Source organism: Mirounga angustirostris, unplaced genomic scaffold (genome assembly GCF_029215605.1).
Source record: "Mirounga angustirostris isolate CCGP_5_RB_7025 unplaced genomic scaffold, mMirAng1.0.hap1 SCAF_6, whole genome shotgun sequence".
NCBI lineage: Eukaryota > Metazoa > Chordata > Mammalia > Carnivora > Phocidae > Mirounga > Mirounga angustirostris.
The window spans coordinates 45,430,997-45,453,492 of NW_026991714.1; the positions used below are offsets into that span (position 1 = coordinate 45,430,997).

At 36.9% G+C, this 22,496-nt stretch overlaps 1 protein-coding gene across 8 annotated transcripts in view; it reads left to right on the plus strand.

Annotated features, from left to right (window-relative positions):
• Positions 1-22,496, plus strand: part of SWT1 (SWT1 RNA endoribonuclease homolog) — a 99,632-nt gene that overhangs the window by 53,326 nt on the left and 23,810 nt on the right. For all 8 annotated transcript variants that reach the window (XR_010412306.1, XR_010412305.1, XR_010412307.1 and 5 more), the window contains one exon: positions 1,734-1,865. Coding sequence is in view for 4 of the 8 variants with exons in the window: in XM_064594224.1 (XP_064450294.1) it covers positions 1,734-1,865 (132 nt within the window). In the remaining 4 variants the exon portion in view is untranslated. The remainder of the gene's footprint in view (positions 1-1,733; positions 1,866-22,496) is intronic.

A 22,496-nucleotide genomic window follows, 5' to 3' on the forward strand; every position in this document is an offset into this window, starting at 1 on the left:
AACATGTTATCACCATATGACCCAGCAGTTCCACTCTTAGATTTATACCCAAAAAAACTGAACACAAGTGTTCGAACAAAAACGTGCATGAATGTTCACAACTATGTTCACAGTAGCCAAAGTGGAAACAATCCAATGTTCATCAACAGATGAATGGATACATGAAATGTGGTGTGTCATAAAATGTGTATATCCATAAAATGGAATGTTACTCAGCCATAATGAAGTATCCACACACACTATGGCATGAATAAATGTTGAAAACATGCTAAGTGAAGGAAGCCAGACACAAAAGGTCACATGGTATATGATTCCATTTACATGAAATATCCATAATAGCTAAATATGTAGAGATAGAAAACACATTAGTGGTTACCAGGAACTGTGGGGAGGGAGGAATGGTGAGTGACTGCTTAATGAATACGGGGTTTCCTTTTGGCATGATGAAAATGTTCTGTGACTAGATAGTGGTGATGGTTGCAGACATTGTGGATATATCGAATGCCACCGAGTTGTACACTTTAAAATGTTAAATGGTAATTTTTATTTTACCACAATTATTTTAAAAAATGCTTTGGAAAATACGGTGAAGTGAGAAACTTCCTTTGAATGCTACTACCTAAAGGTAACCAGTAGTTAACATGGTTATTATTATGTACTCCCAGCTGTGGTTTTTTTTTTAAGATTTTATTTATATGACGAGAGAGAGTATAAGCAGGGGTAGCGGCGGGCAGAGGGAGAAGCAGGTTCCCCACCAAGCAGGGAGCCCGATGTGGGGCTCGATCCCAGGACCCTGGGATCATGACCTGAGCCGAAGGCAGAGACACTTAACCAACTGAGTTACCCAGGCGCGCCCCCCCCCCCAAACTGTGTTTTAAGGCATGCTTATTAGTTTCCTAGGGCTGCCATAGCAAATTACCACAAACTAGATGGTTTAAAATAACAGAGATTTATTCACTCATGGTTCTGGAGGCTGTCTGTCTGCAGAGTTGGTTCTTTTGGGAAGTTCTGCAAAGATCCTATTTCAAATAAAGTTGCATTCTGAGGTTCTGAAGGAACATGAATTTCAGGGGCATACTGTTCAACCCAGTACAGCATATGTTTTGATTTTTTTATATGGTGGTTGTTATGTTATATAAATAAATATTGTATACCTTTATTTTTCTATCTTCTAGATGGCATAAGCACTATTTTAATAGTTCTTAGGTATTTCATCAGGTGGCTAAGTCACTATAAACACTTTTTACATTGTTGAACGTGTAGGTGGTTACCAGTTGTTGACCAATTGCAAATTATTATTAATATGTGATAGATTTCTAAAATTGGAATTACCGGAGTAAGATGCATGAACATTTATTCCAGTCTCAGCGAACACATAAATCTGATGTCTTTTTTTTTTTCTTCATCCTTATGTACCGAGTACTGTTAGTATGTATGTACTGACTTGAATGTAGATTAGTAATATTCTGTGCCTTATGGTCTCTTGATAAGAAACTTTATTCCCACAGCTTGAAGGGTATTACTTTAGATTAGATGCACATAGTTGCTGCCCTAGATCCTTTGCATGAATGGTAGCCTGGATATTCACAAGTCACTGTCTCTTATTTCTAATTTAAATAAATCAGGTTTATGAGAGAGGAGTTATAAATATTACCTCATTTTATATATTAGAAATGAAAATGCTTGAATTACAATAAATGTGCATGAGTATCTTCTATTTTTCTCTCTTTTAGCATGGATGTATTTCAGAGATTGGGCCCAAATGCAGCTTTGACTTCTTCAAAAATAGTATCATTTGAAGAAGCATTTGTATCTCTTCAAAAGTTAATGGCAGCTGTGAAGGATATTCTTGAAGGAATTCAAAGGTAAACACTAATTTTAAATTTTCATTTATTACTTTTCTTTTTTTTCCAGGTTTATCAGCCTTTCCAGAGGTTCTGGGAGCCTTCCAACAAGTTTTATAAACTAATGACTTTTATACTTACCTTTTCCCTCTCTCTTGTAAAGAATCCCTATTTGGAGTTTGGACCCCTAGAATGTTTCTAGTTTTTTCCTTTCTAGAAAAAATATACCAGGTTGTAAGCTTCATAAGGAGCTTTATTTTCATTATTGTGCAACTCTAGCTCCCAAAACAGTGCCTGGCAGATAATGGGCACTCAGTAATTACTTGTTGAATAAAGTATATGTTTAGGTAATTATCACTGCTCCTTTAAAAACAAATATGTTAATATTTAGTTAACATGATTGATTTCCTCAAATACAGCCTCATAGGACCACAAACTGAAAAAGTTTGAGAGGAAGCATATAGTCCTATGGTGCTTTGAGACTTCTACATGTGTTTATTTTAAATATTTGTGGAGCACATAGAAACCATAGAGCCAGAAGGCTGTAGAATGGACCAGACAGCACCTTTATAGGATAAAGTCAGATGTTTTCTTTTGTGGTGGTAAAGGAGAATACCAAACTTAATCTTAAGTTTTTGGCTACATACCAAAATTGCTTGACCTGAGTTAAATATGCAGCTTGCTCATGGAATACTATTCCTTATAAATTGAACAGCAGAAACCAAAGAATCAAAATTGATTTGATTTTAGTGTGTCCAAACTTTAAAAACTTGGATTTTTGAAACAACAGTAGTTTTTGAGCTTTTTTTCCTTTTCTCTTAAGGATTTTTGGAAACTTCATCTCATTGTTAATACACAAAGTCTTTGTACTTCTTTTTGGATCACAGTTGGCTAGATGATTCTTAGAATAGCTTTTTGGTGCTCTTAAGTTACTAATGAATTGAAGATGTGGCAGATCCCAAGGCAAGTGAAATTTATCATCTCTAAGTGCAAATAATCCCTTTTTTACTTACAGCAATACCAAATAAGAGTAGCTTTATGAGGGAGAAGTATTCAGTTTTTTATTTTAGTTATGCAAAATCTGTTTTCACATTCTAGGTTGTGTACAAGCCATTCTTGACACCACCTTTTCTACAGAAAGTAGGGATAGCAACCTGTATTCAGTCAACAAATGTTCATTGAGCACCACTTATGCTTGGCATCATACTAGGCTCTGGGGAATCAAGATAAATTAGGTGCAATCTCTGACTCCAGAGAGCTTGTAGGAAGAGTGTAAACAGTCACGTTACAACAGATAATTGCAATAGAGTTGTTAATATTTTAATAGGAACATATGCAGTGGAGGGAGGAAGGGTTTGGCAATAGATGAGGTTGGAGGGGAATGTGTTGTAGGCTACTCAAAGCAGTTTCTATTTTATCCCATAGGGTAGTGTTTCACACGTTCAGGTCTGTTAATTATGTGCCTGGACAGAAGTGTTTCTGATCCAGAAAGTTCTGGAGATAACAGCATACTACACTATGCTCTTGGAAGATCACCCTGTACCCATTTACATATTGATGGGTTGTATAAACCTTTTTAATTTTGGGAGCTTTAAACATAGAGATGCCTGGGTCCCCCACACCAGAGACTCTGATGTAATTGGTCTAAGTGTGTACCTGGCTATCAGTATTTAAAAAATTTCTCCAGGTGATCCTAATGTGTAGCCAAGGTTGAGAACCACTAGTCAACATTTCTTAATCAGTGGTTCTCAAAGTGTAGTCACAGAATCGCATCCTCATCTCCACCGGGAACTTGTTACAAATGCAAATTCTCAAACCCTGCCAGACCCTACTGAATAAGAAACTCTGGGGGTGGGCCCAGTAGTCTGTGTCCTCCAGGTGATTCCCTGCACATCATAGGCTGAGCACTACTGGTTTAAATAATGCTCAGCCTTGGTGGCTGATTATAATCATCTGGGAGCTTTAAAGAAAGAACAATGTCCAGGCTGACTCTATACCTATTAAATCTGCATTTCTGAATGTGGGACCTGGGTATAAGCATTTTTACAAACTCCCCAGGTGATTATCATGTCAAGCCAGGATTGAGAAGTTATAGCATGTACTGCTTACATAAGCTGTATTTAAAGAAATAAATATTTGAATTTTAAGGCTGATAGAATTTTGTTATTCTTTCCTCTAAGGACACAATACCTCCGGGAATAAGAAAATATTAGTGGTTCTACTTTTTTGCATGTTACCTGGGGCAATAAATTGTCTTGAGCCTCCGTATTCATCTATAAACCCAGTATAATAATACCTTTCCAGAGTTTTTCACAAAGTTACTGTGCTTTGAAAGTCACGTGTTGATATAACTAACCAAACCAGTGATTCTCCACTTACTTATTGGGGGACTTGTTAAAAATGCACAGTTCTAGTTGTAGTGAAATCACAATATCTGTAGATATTTCACAGAGAGAGGGAAGTTGTATTTTTAACAAGCATTCCAGAGGATTTATATGCAGGTGGTGGGGGACCACAGTAAGGAAACGAATCCAACTTCCTGTCATAAATATATTAGAACCACTTTTGCCACCAGTAGAGGGCATTGTGAATAAAAAAGTTGCTCATTTCAGCATTCATTAATCTACAGGATATTACTAACATTGCAAGGTTTTTCTTTTTTAAGCCCTTCAGACAATAGGCATTTAAATCAAAATGTAATAGAAGTTAATAATTATATTATTTAGTCAAGTGTGTATGTAGTCTTAAAATCTTTTAAGAAACAGTCATGTTCTTTTTTTTTTTTTAAAGATTTTTTATTTATTTGACAGAGCGAGAGATAGCGAGAGCAGGAACACAAGCAGGGGGAGTGGGAGAGGGAGAAGCAGGCTTCCTGCCGAGCAGGGAGCCCGATGTGGGACTCGATCCTGGGACCCTGGGATCATGCCCTGAGCCGAAGGCAGACGCTTAATGACTGAGCCATCCAGGCGCCCCAAGAAACAGTCATGTTCAATTCAGTTAAATTTTTTTGGGTGGCTAAATATGGATAGATTTTTAAATTTTTTAAACACTGAAGAATACACTCAACTTTGTAGTGACTGCATATCATTAGCATTTTCTGATGCTTGTTAAAATGGAGTCGTTTCATTTGACTTTGAGATACATATTCACTGAATATAGCTCAACTCTGTTTTATCATAGCAGATCATGTATGACGTTACATTGGGAATCAATAACAAGGTGACTTGTTAACCCAGTCCTTCCATTAAAGAAGTGAATGAAAATGTATTTATTAAACTAAGAGTTTGGGCTTCTAGTTCCAGATTTATCCCTTTGACTTTAGACTTATTACCTACCCTCTTTAAGCCGGTCTCTTTCCTTATGAAATGAGAATCCTGATGCCTTCTTCAGCAGAATAAATGAGATAATGTATGTGAAAATACTTTGTAATCTGCAACATAAGCGTTAGTCTTTGTTTTCTCCTTAAAGCTGATATGTTAAATTTGAAACGTTTAAAAATGTGTATTTCAATTTTAATAATGCTCTAAACATGATTGTGACAAATCAGGGTAGAAAATGTTGGTGGCGCGGTTGTCCACACGGTTATACAATTGGGAGCAGAATACCTGAGTTTGCGAAAGTTGAAAAAGAGGTGGGACTATTGCTGATTCTTATACTTTCTACACACTGTCTTCCTGGGTGGGAGAGTGAACTTAATTTATTTGCTATTGGTCTAGAAATTGCTTTTCTCTTTCCTTTTTTGTGTGTGTATATAGGAGTAATCTGAGCACGTTTGTTAATGGCCTCTTTATCTAAACACTGGAGAACCAGAGTCAGTACTCTTTCCATGTAGACAAAAGGACATTAAGGGTTTTGTTTTGTTTAGTTTTAGGTCTGTACTATCTAGTCTCATTTTATACTTTAGTAAACATGATCAAGTTACTCTCAAGATCACAAAAACCTTTTGCTTAGTAATTAAAGATTATAAAGTTTCATTTGGAGTGAAAAATTAATTGGGGAGTCATATGGAAAATTCTAAAGAGAAATTCTGCTTGTACAGTAATAAAAAAAATTATTATAAATCTTTGTGCTTCCACTGGCATCTCTACAAAGTTAAATAAACAGGTCATGTAATCCAACTCCAAAGCATGCTGTAAATGTGTGTGTGCAGCTTTGACTTGAAAGCTAATACTCAAAACAACAATGAAAATGTTTTAAGGATGGTTTTGTGTCTATGAAGTAGATCATGAGCTGCCTGGTTTGGAAGCAGGGAGATGAGTGGAGAGTGAACGTAGGAAATGGCACTCTGCCTAGATTTTATAATCATGTTTATGTATTTCATCTTTATAAAATAAGCTTGAAATTATTTTTTAAAAAACAGAAAAATGGGGGTGCCTGGGTGGCTCAGTTGGTTAAGCATCTGCCTTCGGCTCAGGTCATGATCTCAGGGTCCTGGGATCGAGTTCCGCATCGGGCTCGCCGCTCTGCGGAGAGCCTGTTTCTCCCTCTCCCCCTGCTCTTCTCTCTCTCTCTCTCTCTCTCAAATAAATAAAATCTTAAAAAAACAAAACAAAACAGAAAAATGGTAGTGTTTTGAATCCAAAAATATAAGTAGATCATGCCTAAATGTGCATATTCATTTTAACACTTGACACGTAAAACTACTTCTGCATTAATTTAATGAACTCTAGATTTCTTGCTCAGGTAGCTTTAGATGAAGTTTGAAATAATGAATGTTCTCTTAGTTTCATATTTGGAATCATATGCAGAGGTGGGAGAGGGATGTAAGTTCCTTGTAAGTAGGTTCCTTGTAAATAGCTTGCCACATTTGGGGGGGGGGCTGTTTTTATATGACAGGGTATCTCTTGTTTAGATAACATTTTCTTTCTAGCTGTCACATTTGGTTTGGTTGTTTTTAAATGAAGATTAATTGAGTGCTAACCGATGCATTGGGCTTGGTCATATTCAGGATGGGCTTCATGCCTCATCATAGAATATGATTTTGCAAGATGAGACTTGTGGTTGGATTTAGGAAAGGAAGATGATTAATTTTTATCATCTCCAAATGCTTTCATGATCTTAAAAACTTTAGTAACTTTGATTTGAAATACTTTGTAGAGCTGTTTTTCTAAAGCACAATAATATTCGTGAAGTTCGGGATTCTTTTGTGTGTCGTTTCCGTGTGTTTTTATCTTATTGAGCCTCTAAAAATGAATCTTCCCGTTACTCTCTTATGGCATATGTTAACATAAGAGCAAAACCAATAATAACCATACCTGATTCCTGTGAAAAGGAATCCTGTAATCACAGCAGCTTTCCAGATCTGCTCATGATTTAGTCACGTCAAAGAAGGTGGAGTTTGCATCTGTGAGAATATTTTATTAACTTCATAGTGTATGTTTTGGTAGTCGACCTCTTGAGGTTTTTTAGAAAGGTTCTTTAGAAAAGGTCATCCTTCGGTTGACGCAAAGACCAGCACTCTTTTGGCTGTTTTACAGATCAAGCTCATTGCTGAAACAGAAGTTTCTGATAGAGACGTGTAGATTATAAAAACATTAAGAAGTGACTTTTCAACATCTCAACTCATTGCAGTATGCAAGTAGTTCAGCCATTGATAAAAATTGTCCTTATCTAGAGTGACAAGATTTGTTTATGCTTAGGTCTGACCTACTTTCTTTGAGACTTGCCCTTTCTGCCCTTAGATGATTGGACTGTACCTCCCCTCCCCCACTGGGGTCCATACAACTCCCCAGATATCACTGCACCTCTTTATCAGACTCTTCGCACACCCCTTGTCCTGTCCAACACCAAATGTATCAGTTCCTGTGTTGAATAAGAGAAAACAATACAAGCTATTAATTAAAAATGAAAGGACTTACTTGCTTCACCCTCCATGCCATCATTTCGTACACAAGTTTCTTATAATTTATTTCGTAATTGGCTCCCTGAGATTTTGAACAGCTTTAGGGCAGAAACTTTACCTACTTTTCTTTGTCTTACTTTTGTATATCTAGATCCATACCCACATCACAACTACACATAATAGATGGTGGGGGGGTATCAAATGAGTTTTTATAGTCTTTCTGGTGGAGGGAAACTTTTTTAGGGCTAAATACTACTAACGGTACTACATTGTGACATTAGATGAATAGGTAATGTCGAAGATTTAAAAGTGATACAGAGAGAGGAGTGCAAGCTAAGGAAGGGTAAAGAATAAAATCAGGAGGAAGGAGAACAACTGGAAGAAGGAGACTGAGGAGATAAAAAAGGTATTTATGTCTAGAACAGATGATGGAACCCTCAGTAATTTGCCCAAATGGCTGGTGGAGTCACATGTTATCCTTGATTGCTTAATCCTGGTTTCTCTACCTACACTTTATAAATTAGGGTTAGTAGAAGGGAAGATGGGATCTAATGGGAGGGATTGAGATTCAGGGGATATAAGCAGATATTTCTTATATAAGACGTATGTAATGTCTCATATAAAACGTAGATGGGGGCATCCAGGCGGCTCAGTCGGTTAAGACTTAGACTTTTGATTTCCACCTAGGTCATGATCTCAGGGTTGTGAGATTGAGCCCCAGGTTGGGCTCTGCACTGGGTGTGGACCTGCTGAAGATTCTCTCTCTAACCACTCCCTCTGCCCCTCCCCCTGTGTGCTCTCTCAAAATAAATAAAGAAATAAAAATAATAAACAAAACATAGATGGTTATTTAATAAGTAAAAGCTTTTTATGGTACCTATATTGCAGTTTGAAAAACACTGCTCTAACTTAACATTTATATCAAATGTTATATATGATACATAATAAAATTTACATTTGCTGACAAAATTTGTGGCATCCACATATAAATCTGACGGAATTATCCAGCATTAGCAGATTTTTTTTTTAACCTGGCTCATTAAAGCTACTGAGGCTAACAGATTGTTCAGGACTTAATTTTTAGCATAACTAGATTTTATTTTACATATCTGAAGCTCTTATCTATGCTTCCTAGGATTTGTAATTCAATAATAGAGCATAAGGACCTTTATTTTTATTCTGAATACCAGTGGGTTATGTCACAGTTACTCCTTCCATCCCTGAAGCATTTCTAAGTGCTGGCGTTCCCTTGTTTTAGTCAATAAAATTAGAAGTTAAATATTTCCCATCATAAACTCCTTGATCACAGCAGAATTAAGCAGTCAAATATAAAGATAACTTCTTGAAGATAAATTTTAGTTTGTTTATGGAGTTGTTTTTATTTAAAATCAATATTCTTTTAAGTTGGACTTTTCTTTGTAGCTGGTTATTTCTACCTGATTTATTGATCTAATATTTGATTAAAATTCCCTATTTAAGTCTTATGTTAAGAAATGCTAAAACCAGTTAAAACTACATTTTTCAATGAAGCGGATAGAGTAAATTGACTAAATCATTGGAGTTAAACATTAGTAAAATAAATGAAATAGGGGAAATTAAATAAAGGTGCTGAATAAGGGCTATTATAGTAATTTTAACTTAAATCGTAAATGTATGGGATAAAGCCAAATGATCAGTTCTGATTCCTTCTTACAGAGTAGTTGTACAACAGGTTTAAAGTTAGAAACTCTAAGATTATTTCCATCTATTTTGAGAAATAGCTTCTTGTGCTTCTAAATATCTTTACATGGTGGTAGGCCAACCATCTGCCTGTTTTAAGAAGTGATGCAATCAATATCCTCAAGGCTATTTCTCGGTGATATAAAAGGTTGAGTCCACCTCAGGACAGTGTTTTCTACGTAGAAGACAATCAATAAATATTTACTATTTTTTTTTTTAAAGATTTCATTTATTTTTTGTCAGAGAGAGAGCACAAGCAGGGAGAGTGGCAGGCAGAGGGAGAAGCAGTCTCTCTGCTGAGCAGGGAGCCTGATGTGGGACTTGATCCCAGGACCCTGAGATCATAACCTGAGCCGAAGGCAGTCGCTTATCCGACTGAGCCACCCAGGCCTCCCTCAATAAATATTTATTGTATATCAGAAACCCCTGGAATTATCTAACATTTCGATGTGCCAGTTCCTATTAATAAGGCATAATAAACCTTCTAGAGTCAACATATACTTACCCTTAATAATAATGTAACTGAAAATATAAGTGGTAAATTTTCCAATTAATCTTTTTGCCAACATTAAGCTAATTTACTTTTTGACAGCATGTAGCTATATTTTCCCCAACTTAATTGTTGAGCTAAGACAAATTATGAAAATCATCAAAATTATATTTTCTATATTAAAGATGGTAATTTATGCAGATTTTATTTTAAACCCTTTTGATAATATAGATTAAAAAGTGAGTACTTTGGTACACTAGTGGAGCATAAAATAGTATAAAGAATGTACCCATCAGCCTTCTTCAAAAGGATTTGCATTCATTTACTAGGGTGACTGCTGTAGAAAAAGTGAAATACTACGATCTTTTGGGGGATTGCTAGATACTAGCTCTGAGTTAATGCTAATTCCAGCGACCTAAAATTCCACTGTAGTTGGAGAAATGGTCAGAGAGAGACTAATCCACCTTGACTGATAAACAATAACTACTGGTTTATTTGAAAACTTGGGAAAAACCAGTATTGGAAGTTTGGTGACAGGGATGTCTGGAGAAGAGGTGTATAGATGGGCATCTTGGAATGGGCACAGAGTAGGAAGGTATTTGTGTCCCATGTGAATACTCATCAAAGGCTACCCAATGCAGAGGAGACTCAGTAATCAGATGGGCAAGACCAACTGTCCTATAGATGTCAGTCTCTCCCTAGCCACCCCAGTGTTTGGTCAGTGAGCTCTTATACAAAGGGACAACGGCAGCTTCTATAAGATGAGCTCAAAAGTGGGACTTTCCCTCCTGAAGGTTGCTCTGGCTACTATCTGTGCTGAGAGCCCAAACTGTCACCAGCAGGGGCAAATGCTAAGCATTCAATAAGGCACCATTCCCTTGGAGACCAGGAAGCCACTTAGTGGCAGAGATTTGTCCTCACCAGGAATAGATACTTCCTTTGGGTATGGATTTGCTTTCCCTCACTGTAGTGATTCTGCCAGCAACTCCATCAGTTGCTTTAAGGGATATCTTGGCCACTGTCATGGTATGCCATACAACTAAGAAACTAATTTTATAGCAAAAGCTCAGCTATGGCTACATGGAATTCATTGTCTTGATCATACACTAATCTGAGGAGCTGGCTTTGCAAAACACTGGAGTGACCTATAAGAATGTTATTTACCATAGCAGTGGTGAAGTTCGAGTGCTGTTTTCCCCTTGGTCAGGATGTGTAGGGTTCAAGAATCAAGGGAGCAAGTGGTAATGGTTTCTCTGTTATTATACTAAAGAACTCTTCTCCTGGTAACAAGTATGTTTCAGGAAAGCAAGTATGCTTAGTCAGGAAAACAGAAATGACTCTAGGTCTTTCAAACATAAAATTTAATATACATACTTAGTACTTCGGAAGGACTGGAAGAGAAAAAGGGAGAAAGTGATTTTGTATCCTGGTGCCCTTTGTACCATAGGAACACAAGGCATGATTACTATGACTTTTTAAAAAGTTAACAGTGAGCCTATGCAGTATTTTCTGTGCAGAAAAAGAGGCATTCAGTTCAGTGTGTTCCATTAAATGAAGCTTTGTTATTTTTGCTTTACATACTTAAGCTTAGGACAGCCATCTGTCCTCAAAACAAAACAAAGAAAAGACAACTTATTTTCAATACCATTAATCAGGAATTAGTTCTTTTCATAAATGTATAGATTTCCAGAGAAGTTCCGGAGAGATAATTGTATTATAACCTGAGCCAACATACTTTTCATACCCATGCATTTTCAACTTTCTATTCAAAGTCATTTTAAAGATTTTATCTATTTTATCTATTTTGAGAGAGAGAGTGAGAGTGTGCGAGCAGGGGAAGGGAGAGAGGAAGAGAATCTTAAGCAGACTCCACGCTGAGCCCGACACGAGGCTCAATCTCACAACCCTGAGGTCATAACCTGAGCCAAAACCAAGAGTTGGAGGCTTAACCGACTGAGCCACCCAGGTGCCCCGAAAGTCATTTTAAATAGAATTCCATGTTCAGAAATGTATTGCCAGTTCTTGAACTTAGATACTTCTATGATAATGACTCATGGGAAGGGACCATTGTTTATACACCTATTCCTTATAGATTTCTATGCACCTCCTCAGCTCTGTGTCTTATCTGGGCTCTAGGGTGATTGGTTCCTGCTGCCACTGCCCTATCTGTCTACCACCAAAGAGACACTGATCTCTCTTTTCTCTACATGCTGAGATATGAAAAATATTCTTAGTTCGACTAAGATACAGTAGGTCTTTATCGAGGGAACCTTCACTAAAAAGCTGATGAATATATGACTAAATAAAGAAAGACAAAAACAGTTTAACAATTCTTTGTGCTGAACCAATCAAAAGATTAGCCGAAAAAGAAATTGCATGCTTTACAGTTTATCTACTTGATGGTTAATTTCCTCTACCTCACTCCTCATGTTCTGGTACATGACAAATCATCTCAAGACTTATTGGCTTGAAACAGTGGCAATCAGTTATTTTCTCTAATGGTTCTGGGGGTTGACTAGACTCAGCTGGGCAGTTCTCACTTGGGGTCTGGGTCTCTTGTACAGTTGCAGTCAGATGGTGTCTGGTGTCATCTCAAAGGCTGGCTGATACAGGGTGCTGACTAGAACACCAGCATGTAGCATCTCCATGTAGCTTCAACTTCCTCACGGGCTGGTTTCCAAGAGTGTCCAAAAATAATCAGGTGAAAACTCTATTGCCTTTAATGACATTGCCTCAGAAATCATATAGTGTCATTTTCCCTGTAGTCACAGACCTGCCTAGATCCAGGGGAAGGGAACATAGATGCTATCTGTTGATAGAAGGAGGAATGTCAATATTACATTGTAAGAAAAACATGTGGATGAGAGATCTTAGAACACAATGGTTCACATCCCTTCTACTAGCCAAATATACTCATCCCTCTTCTCAAGACCACCATGTTTTATCGCATTATGACATTAGCTTAAAATCTAGGATCTTATCATTTAAATCAGGTCCATGTGTGGCTGAAGCAAGGCTTCTTTGGTGTGACTCCTTGGGTACCATTCCTCTCTATCTGTACTGTGAACTAAAGAGACAAGTTAGCTGCCCCCATCTCCCAACATATAATATCAAAACAGGCAAGGGATACATGTTATATGCCTTCACATTCAAAATGAGGGGGTGGAGAAGAGGCACCCAGAATTCCTAGCAGTTCTAAAATCCAGCTATGTATGTGCTGCCACTTCCTTCATTAGGGCTCAGTCCAGCTGCCTGCTAATTATTTACAGCTGCTCTTGACTCTTCTCTGGGCTCTTGGTTTTGACCTCTGAATTTTTAACATAAGAAAAGTAAGATGCAACTGAGGAGCCTTCTCAGCCTCTCTCCTGTTCATTAAAGGTAGGGGAGTCCAAAACCTCTTTTCATTTTGTATTGACTCTAGCCCATTTAGTCCAAGTAGTGGTACTTCTATTAGAACAATCCTCTAAAAAACTGTTTTCTGTGAATCTTCCTGGGGTTCACTCCATTAGACAAAAATCATAACCACAGTTTCTTTTGAAATAAACACTTGCACTTAAACCGTGCCTTGGGCTCCCCATGAAGCTGCTTCAGGGCAATGTCCTTAATATTTTTGGAAGTCCTGCTGTATAACAGAATTTGTGAGGCACACTCTTAAGACCCTCAAAGGGCCTTTTGTCTATCTGAAAAATTCTCCAGGGCACCTTAGGTCTTCCTGAGGTCTCAGCAAAAGGTTTGACAGTAATGCTATTATTGTTTTCATCTTTAAACCATGTTTTCCTGCCAAACCTATTAAAGGTAAATATTGAATAATACTTACAGTTCTAGCCTACTGATAAATTTGGTTGTTACTTTAGCAACTTTTGATACACTCTGTGCTTTGGCAACATGTTTCCTAGACTCACCACTAGATCCTGTCACCACCACCCTCCCCTCTGTATGTGCTTTTCTTTTGTGATCACATCTACTCCCAATCCCTTCATGAACATTATTTCAATCATACTCTCCCCTTGGTTCAGTTGTGAGCTTTCCATTCCCACTCTAAATGTCTAAAACTGAGCTCATCATTTAAACTAGTGTCACCTGACTCCTTTCTGTTTTCTTCCTCTATTTCTTAAGGTACAGGATTCTCTTTGTGTCCATTAGCTCAAATTTGTTCATTGTATGTTGTTCATATTAGTATATGGTTACTGATTTTTGTCTGAGCAGTTCTGTGATTTTTGTTAAAATTTCCAACTGTTAATTGTGAGCTTTTCAATTATGGTAATGCTGTCAACATTTGCTTTCTATATTGTGAGGTTATGGTATATCTTCCTGGAGAATTGGTTTTCTTTTGGTCTAATTTTTCCCTTCAAGTTTATTTTGTCATATGTTAATACTGCCAGACCAGCTCTCTATTTTCTTTTTTGCTAGTATTTTCTGTTTATTTCCAACCATTCTGGGTCATTATTCCTTTAATTTTTTTAAAAAATTTTTATTTAAATTCAATTTAGTTAACATATATTATTAGTTTCAAGAGTGGAGTTCAGTGATTCATCAGTTGCATTTTAACACCTCGTGCTTATTACCACACATGCCCTCCTTAATGTCCATCCCCCATTTACCCAGTCCTCCTTAATTTTTTTTACATGACATAAAGCTACACTTGTTTTTTGATTGATAAGTAAAATCTATTTATATAAATATTATTACTGGTATATTTGGACTTATTTCTACCATCTTTTTATTTTTTAAATTTCAGACAGGTTTATTAATCCAGAAATACCACCCTACATTTGCAAATGTTGAGATCTTTAAGGATAAACAATTGTTACAGAAACTATAAGAAAGCAGCACAGAAGTGCTTACTCATTGGGGTAGCAGACATAAACCCACAGAATGAATGAACTAAAACAACAACAAAAAACCTTTCCGAGTGTTATGCAAATGGATATTTTATTTTATTTTTAAAGATTTTATTTTTTTATTTGAGAGAGAGAGAGCACAAGCAGGGGGAGTGGCAGGCAGAGACAGGGGGAGAAGCAGCCTCCCTGCTGAGCAAGAAACCCAATGTGGGGCTTGATTCCAGAACCCTGGGATCACAGCCCGAGCCGAAGGCAGACGCTTAACCGACTGAGCCACCCAGGCGCCCACAAATGGATGAACTAAAATCTTGGCTTGTGTTCATCTTATTAAACAAAAACTGTGTTCCCCAAACATCTACAAGTTCAGCTACTAAAATTCCTTTAAAGATCTTTGTGGGTGGTTCCATAGTAAGAACCATAGCCAGCCTGAAGTGCACCAATGTGGGGCTGCACACTCTCACTTTACCTTTTGTATTTGTCATACTTTCCTTTGTTCTTGCTTGTCTTTTATTGGATTGAACAAGGTGTAATATTAGTTTTTCCAGTCCTCTTATTCCACTATTCATTGGGAAGTTGCACATTTTATTTCTATTTTATATTGTTACCCTTAAACTAATAAATGCATACTTGATTTATAAAGTCTAAAATATCAGGATTGGGGCACCTCGGTGGCTCGCCAACATCTGTCGTGTCCTGGCTTGTTAATTTTAGCCATTCTGACTGGTGCGAGGTGATATCTTATTGTCATTTTGATTTGTATTTCCCTGATGCCAAGTGATGATCATTTTTTCATGTATCTGTTGTCCATCTCTATGTCTTCTTTGGAAAAATGTCTATTTTTGTCTTCTGCCCATTTTTTAACTGGATTATTTGTTTTTTGCGTGTTGAGTTTCATAAGTTCTTTATGGATTTTGGATACTAGCCTTTTATCTGATAAGACATTTGGTTTTGTCAACTGTTTCCTTTGCTGTGCAAAAGCTTTTTATCTTGGGGTGCCTGGGTGGCTCAGTCGTTAAGCGTCTGCCTTCAGCTCAGGTCATGATCCCAGGGTCCTGCGTTCGAGCCCCGCATCGGGCTTCCCGCTCGGCGGGAAGCCTGCTTCTCCCACTCCCACTCCCCCTGCTTGTGTTCCCTCTCTCGCTGTGTCTCTCTCTGTCAAATAAATAAATAAAATCTTTAAAAAAAAAAAATAAATAAATAAAATAAAAAGCTTTTTATCTTGATGAAGTCCCAATAGTTCATTTTTGCCCTTGTTTCCCTTACCTTTGGAGATGTGTTTAGCAAGAAGTTGTTGCAGCCAAGGTCAAAGAGGTTGCTGCCTATGTTCTCCTTTAGGATTTTGATGGATTCCTGTCTCACATTTAGGTCTTTCATCCATTTTGAGTCTATTTTTGTGTATGGTGTAAGGAAATGGTCCAGTTTCATTCTTCTGCATGTGGCTGTCCAATTTTCCCAACACCATTTGTTGAAGAGACTGTCTTTTTTCCATAGGATATTCTCTCTTGCTTTGTTAAAGATCAGTTGACCATAGAGTTGAGGGTCCATTTCTGGGCTCTCTATTCTGTTCCATTGATCTATGTGTCTGTTTTTGTGCCAATACCATACTGTCTTGATTACAGCTTTGTAATAGAGCTTGAAAGTCCAGAATTGTGGAGGCCAGCTTTGGTTTTCTTTTTCAACAATCATCTGGCTATTCAGGGTCTTTTCTGTTTCCATACAAATTTTAGGATTATTCCAGTTCTGTGAAAAAAGTTGATGGTATTTTGATAGAGATTGCACTGAATGTATAGATTGCCGTAGGTAGCATAGACATTTTAACCATATTTGTTCTTCCAATCCATAAACATGGAACATTTTTTCTATTTCTTTATGTCTTCCTCAGTTTCTTTCATGAGTGTTCTATAGTTTTCTGAGTACAGATCCTTTACCTCTTTGGTTAGGTTTATCCCTAGGTATCTTATGGTTTTGGGTGCAATTGTAAATGGGATCAGCTCCTTGATTTCTCTTTCTTCTGTCTCATTGTTAGTGTATAGAAGTACTACCGACTCTGTGCATTGATGTTATATCCTGCCACTTTGCTGAATTCCTGTATGAGTTCTAGAAATTTTGGGGTGAAGTCTTTTGGGTTTTCCACATAGAGTATTATGTCATCTGTGAAGACTAAGAGTTTGACTTCGTTGCTGATTTGGATGCTTTTCATTTCTTTTTGTTGTCTGATTGCTGTGGCTAGGACTTCTAGTACTATGTTGAACAGCAGTGGTGATAGTGGACATCCCTGCCGCATTCCTGACCTTAGGGGAATAGCTCTCAGTTTTTCCCCATTGAGAATGATATTCTCTTGGGTGTTTCTTAGATGGCTTTTATGATATTGAGGTATGTTCCCTCTATCCCTACACTGTGAAGAGTTTTAATCAAGAAAGGATGCTGTACTTTGTCAGATGTTTTTTCTGCATCTATTGAGAGGATCATATAGTTCTTGTCCTTTCTTTTATTTTGTAGTGTGTCACATTAATTGATTTGCAGATGTTAAACCACCCTTGCAGCCCAGGAATGGTCATGGTGAATAATCCTTTTAATGTACTGTTGGATCCTTATGACTAGTATCTTGATGAGAATTTTTGCATCCATGTTCATCAGGGATATTGGTCTGTAATTCTCCTTTTTGGTGGGGTCTTTATCTGGTTTTGGGATCAAGGCAATGCTGGCCTCATAAAAAGAGTTTGGAAGTTTTCCTTCCATGTAGATTTTTTGAAACAGTTTCAGATGAATAGGTATTCTTCTTTAAATGTTTGGTAGAATTCCCCTGGGAAGCCATCTGGCCCTGGGCTCTTGTTTGTTGGGAGATTTTTGATTACTACTTCAATTTCCTTGCTGGTTATGGGTCTGTTCAGGTTTTCTGTTTCTTCCTGTTTCAGTTTGGTAGTTTATATGTGTCTAGGAATGCATCCATTTCTTCCAGATTGCCTAATTTGTTAGCATATAGTTGCTCATAATATGTTCTTATAATTGTTTGTATTTCTTTGGTGTTGGTTGTGATCTCTCCTCTTTCATTCACTATTTATTTATAATTTATAAATTTATTTATTATTTTATTTATTTGGTTGTGATCTCTCCTCTTTCATTCATGATTTTATTTACTTATCCTTTGTCTTATCTTTTGGATAAGTCTGGCTAAGGGGTTATCAATCTTATTAATTCTTTCAAAGAACCAGGTCCTAGCTTCGTTGTTCTACTGTTCTTTTGGTTTCTATTTCATTGATTTCTGCTCTAATCTTTATTAATTCTCTTCTTCTCCTGGGTTTAGGTTTTATTTGCTATTCTTTCTCTATCTCCTTTAGGTATAAGGTTATATTGTGTATTTGAGATCTTTCTTCTTTCTTGAGAAAGGCTTGTATTGCTGTATACTTCCCTCTTAGGACTGCCTTTGCTGCATCCCAAAGGTTTTGAACAGTTGTGTTTTCATTTTCATTTGTTTCCTTGAGTTTTTAAATTCATCTTTAATTTCCTGGTTGACCCATTCATTCTTTAATAGGATGCTCTTAGACTCGATGTATTTGAGTTCTTTCCAAATTTCCTCTTGTGACTGAGTTCCAGTTTCAAAGTATTGTGGTCTGAAAATATGCAGGGAATGATCCCAGTCTTTTGGTATTGTTTGAGACCTGATTTGTCACCTAGGATGTGATCTATTCTGGAGAATGTTCCATGTACACTCGAGAAGAATGTGTATTCTGTTGCTTTAGGAGGGAATGTTCTGAATGTATCTGTTAAGTCCATCTGGTCCAGTGTGTCATTCAAAGCCCTTGTTTCCTTGTTGATCTTCCTCTTAGATGATCTGTCCATTGCAGTGAGGTGGGGTATTAAAGTCCCCTACTGTTATTATTACCAATGTGCTTCTTTAATTTTGTTATTAATTGGCTTATATAATTGGCTGCTCCCATGTTAGGGGCATAAATATTTATAATTGTTAGATCTTCTTGTTGGATAGACCCTTTAATTATGATATAATGTCCTTCCTCATCTCTTATTATAGTCTTTGGTTTAAAATTTAATTTGTCTGATATAAGGATTGCCACCCCAGGTTTCTTTGATGTCCATTAACATGATAAATGGTTTTCCACCCCCTCACTTTCCATCTGGAGGTGTCTTTGGGCCTAAAATGAGTCTCTTGCAGACAGCATATCAATGGGTCTTGTTTTTTATCCAATCTGATGCCTTGTGTCTTTTGATTGGGGCATTTAGCCTATTTACATTCAGAGTTAACTATTGGAAGATACGCGTTTAGGGCCATTGTGTTACCTGTAAAGTCCCTGTTTCTGTATATTGTCTCTGTTCCTTTCTGGTCTATGTTACTTTGGGGCTCTCTCTTCTTTAAAGGATTCCCTTTAATATTTCTTGCAGGGCTGGTTAAGTGATCACAAATTCTTTTAGTTTCTGTTTGTTCTGTATCTCTCCTATTTTGAATGACAGCCTTGCTGGATAAAGTATTCTTGCATATTTTTCTCATTTAGCACCCTGAATATATCATCCCAGTCCTTTCTGGCCTGCCAGGTCTCTGTGGTTAGGTCTGCTGCCAGTCTAATGTTTCCACCATTGTAGGTTAAGGAGCTCTTGTCCCAAGCTGCTTTCAGATTTTCTCATTGTCTCTGAGATTTTCAAGCTTCACTATTATATGTTGAGGTGTTGACCTATTTTTATTGATTTTGGGTAGGGGCGAGTTCTTTGTGCCTCCTGATCTTGAACGCCTGTTTCCTTCCCCAGATTAGGGACGTTCTCCCCTGTAATTTGCTCCAATATACCTTCTGCCCCTCCCTCTCTCTTTCCTCTTCTTCTGGGATCCCAATTATTCTAATACTGTTTCACTTTATGGTATCACTTATCTCTTGAATTTTCCCCTTGTGATCCAGTAATTGTTTATCTCTCTTTTTCTCAGCTACTTTATTTTCCATCATTCTGTCTTCTGTATCACTAATTCTCTCTTCTGCCTCTTATCCTAGCAGTTAGAGCCTCCATTTTTTATTGCATCTCATTAATAGCCTTTTTGATTTCGACTTGATTGATTTTGGTTCTTTTATTTCTCCAGAAAGGGATTCTTTAGTGACTTCTATGCTTTTGGCAAGCCCAGCTAGTATCTTTATAATCGTTATTCTGAACTCTAGTTCTGACATCTTACTTATATCCATACTGATTAGGTCTCTGGCAGTCAGTACTGCCTTTTGTTCTCTTTTTTGAGGTGAGTTTTTCCATCTTGTCATTCTTGCAGAATGTGGTCACTTTTCTATTTGTAGAATTGCTGCAATTCTTTTCTTAGAGCTCTGGTTGAGTTCACAGGTGTTCAGCTATCATAGCTATCTAGCTGAATTCCAGGGACCAGACAAAACTAAGGTCTCCTACTCCTCTACCATCTTGGAAAAGTGTTTTAATTTTTCTTGAGATGTGGTATGCTTTCTTCAGTCTGAAGACTCCTACCTTCAGTTCTAGAAATTGTCTTTCATTCTGTCTTCCATTATTGCCTGTCCCCCATTCTCCTTCTCTTATTTTGGAATTTGTATTCCTGCCTCTCCTCATTCTCTCAACTCTTTTTTTTCCCCCACCTCTTTCATCCTTCTGTGCCATATTCAGAATAATTTCCTCAGATTTATTTCCTCAGATTTTATTTTCAATTCTTTTTTCCCTATTTTAAATAATTTTATTTAATCATTTAAGAATATAGAATACCTTCACATTGCTTAAAAATAATTCAAAAGGCAAAAGAGGATATACAGTCAGTGAAAATTCTTCTTCCCATCCCTTTTACCTGAGCTACCTTGTTCTCTTCTTCAACCAACATTAGTCACTATAGATTCTCTCTTATTTATACTTTGTTTGTACTACCTGATTTAAAGTGAGACTAGATGGTAAGCTGTTTAAGGGCAGAAACTCTTTTGATTTTTAGTATATCACCATTCCACATAAAGATTAACATGTGATAATAAGTGCTGAAATAAATAATTAGGAAGAAACTACCCAGCCACTTGGATCTTAATGCCATGATCGTGTAGTTACAGGGTACAGAATTTGATCCCCAAATTTGCAAGGTTAGGAATTTTATCAGTTTACTGAAACCTTCTCAGACTCACAGTAATCAAATTGAGAACAAAGTAAGCTGATATATCAGAATTCCCACTTATTTATTTACATTGAAATTAGTAACAGAACCAAAATGTTTATAAACTGGATGACTCGTAGAGGAAAGTTTACACTGCAAACTAGATTATTACCAAGTTTTGTTCCTGACTCCTGAGGGTGTGGGCCTCAAGCTAAAGTAATCTCTCTTCTACTTTAGAGCTTCATCTGCCATGGTGGGGGTCAGCCGTGCCCCTATGCAGGGAAATTCTTTTCCTTTAATCTCTTTTCCAAGTTCTATGCTGACTACTACTTTTTGTTGACTATATCAATTCTGATAGTTATCTCAAAATTTTGAAACACAACTGGACAGACATCAGTGTTGTTTACATTGCTTTCATTACATTCCCGTTTCCTAAGGATATATCTTGATGACTTTGATTAGAATGTGATGATCATTAAGGTTCTATCAACTGTATATTTGCAAACCATATCTCGGGATGAGTATTCATCGTACGGGTTCTATATATCTAGAGTCATTTTGGGTAGGAACATAGACACTGGAGCCACCTTCCTTAGGTTTAAATCACTGCTCTTTTACTTCGCAGACTGACTCCAGAGAGACTGATATTATGACCATTATATTATTATGCTTAAATGCCAATGTAGAAAATACACTGGAGGTAGAGGCTAATGACCCAGATAAAAGGATGAGTGAAAAGTATATGGATATATAGTATTGTAACCTTCCTACAAAATTAACAGAAAGCTGTAGTATTTGTCAGTATATTTTTATTGTATGTATATATACATCTAGCACAGATGTAAGTCATATCTGTTCCTTTAACTATTGGAATTATATTTTCCTTCTGTAGAATTGTTTTTATTTTTATTTATTTATTTTTTTAAAAAGATTTTATTATTTATTTGAGAGAGAGAGAACGAGAGAGAGCATATGAGAGGGGGGAGGGTCAGAGGGAGAAGCAGGCTCCCTGCCGAGCAGGGAGCCCAATGCAGGACTCGATCCAGGGACTCCAGGATCATGACCTGAGCCGAAGGCAGTCGCTTAACCAACTGAGCCACCCAGGCGCCCTAGAATTGTTTTTATAATTAAATTACAAATATAGTCATTAAAATTACCTATAAACTCTTCTTGTCCTACCACCAGCTTTAGAAAAAAAGATTTCCAGTACATCAAATTTTAATTATTAATTTAGGCCAAATTACTCAAAAGTTCCTATATTTAATACTTATATCTAGTTAGTATAATCAACTTGCAAAGTTCTTTGTCCCTGAAGGGAAAACAGGAACATAAAATTTATCTAATTTGTTTAAATTGTTTAATTTTTTTCTTTTTACCAGTTTTAATTATATATGGTGTTCTTTCAAAATTTAGGGCTCATGGATATCTCCCATTTGCATAGCTGATTTCATCAAATTAACTATAGAAAACATATCATTTTAATTTTACTTATAGTAAGTGGCCAGAAAAATAAAACAGGTACCCTAGGATCTAAGACTTTATTTCCCAGAGCGTGTTTCCTTATTGTTGATTTGATAAATTTTCACCCAGTTAATCAGTAATACATTTTAAACTCTCATCAGCAAAATCCAGTTTGGTAGTATTGATTGTCCAGGTATATCACTGTATTAAAATC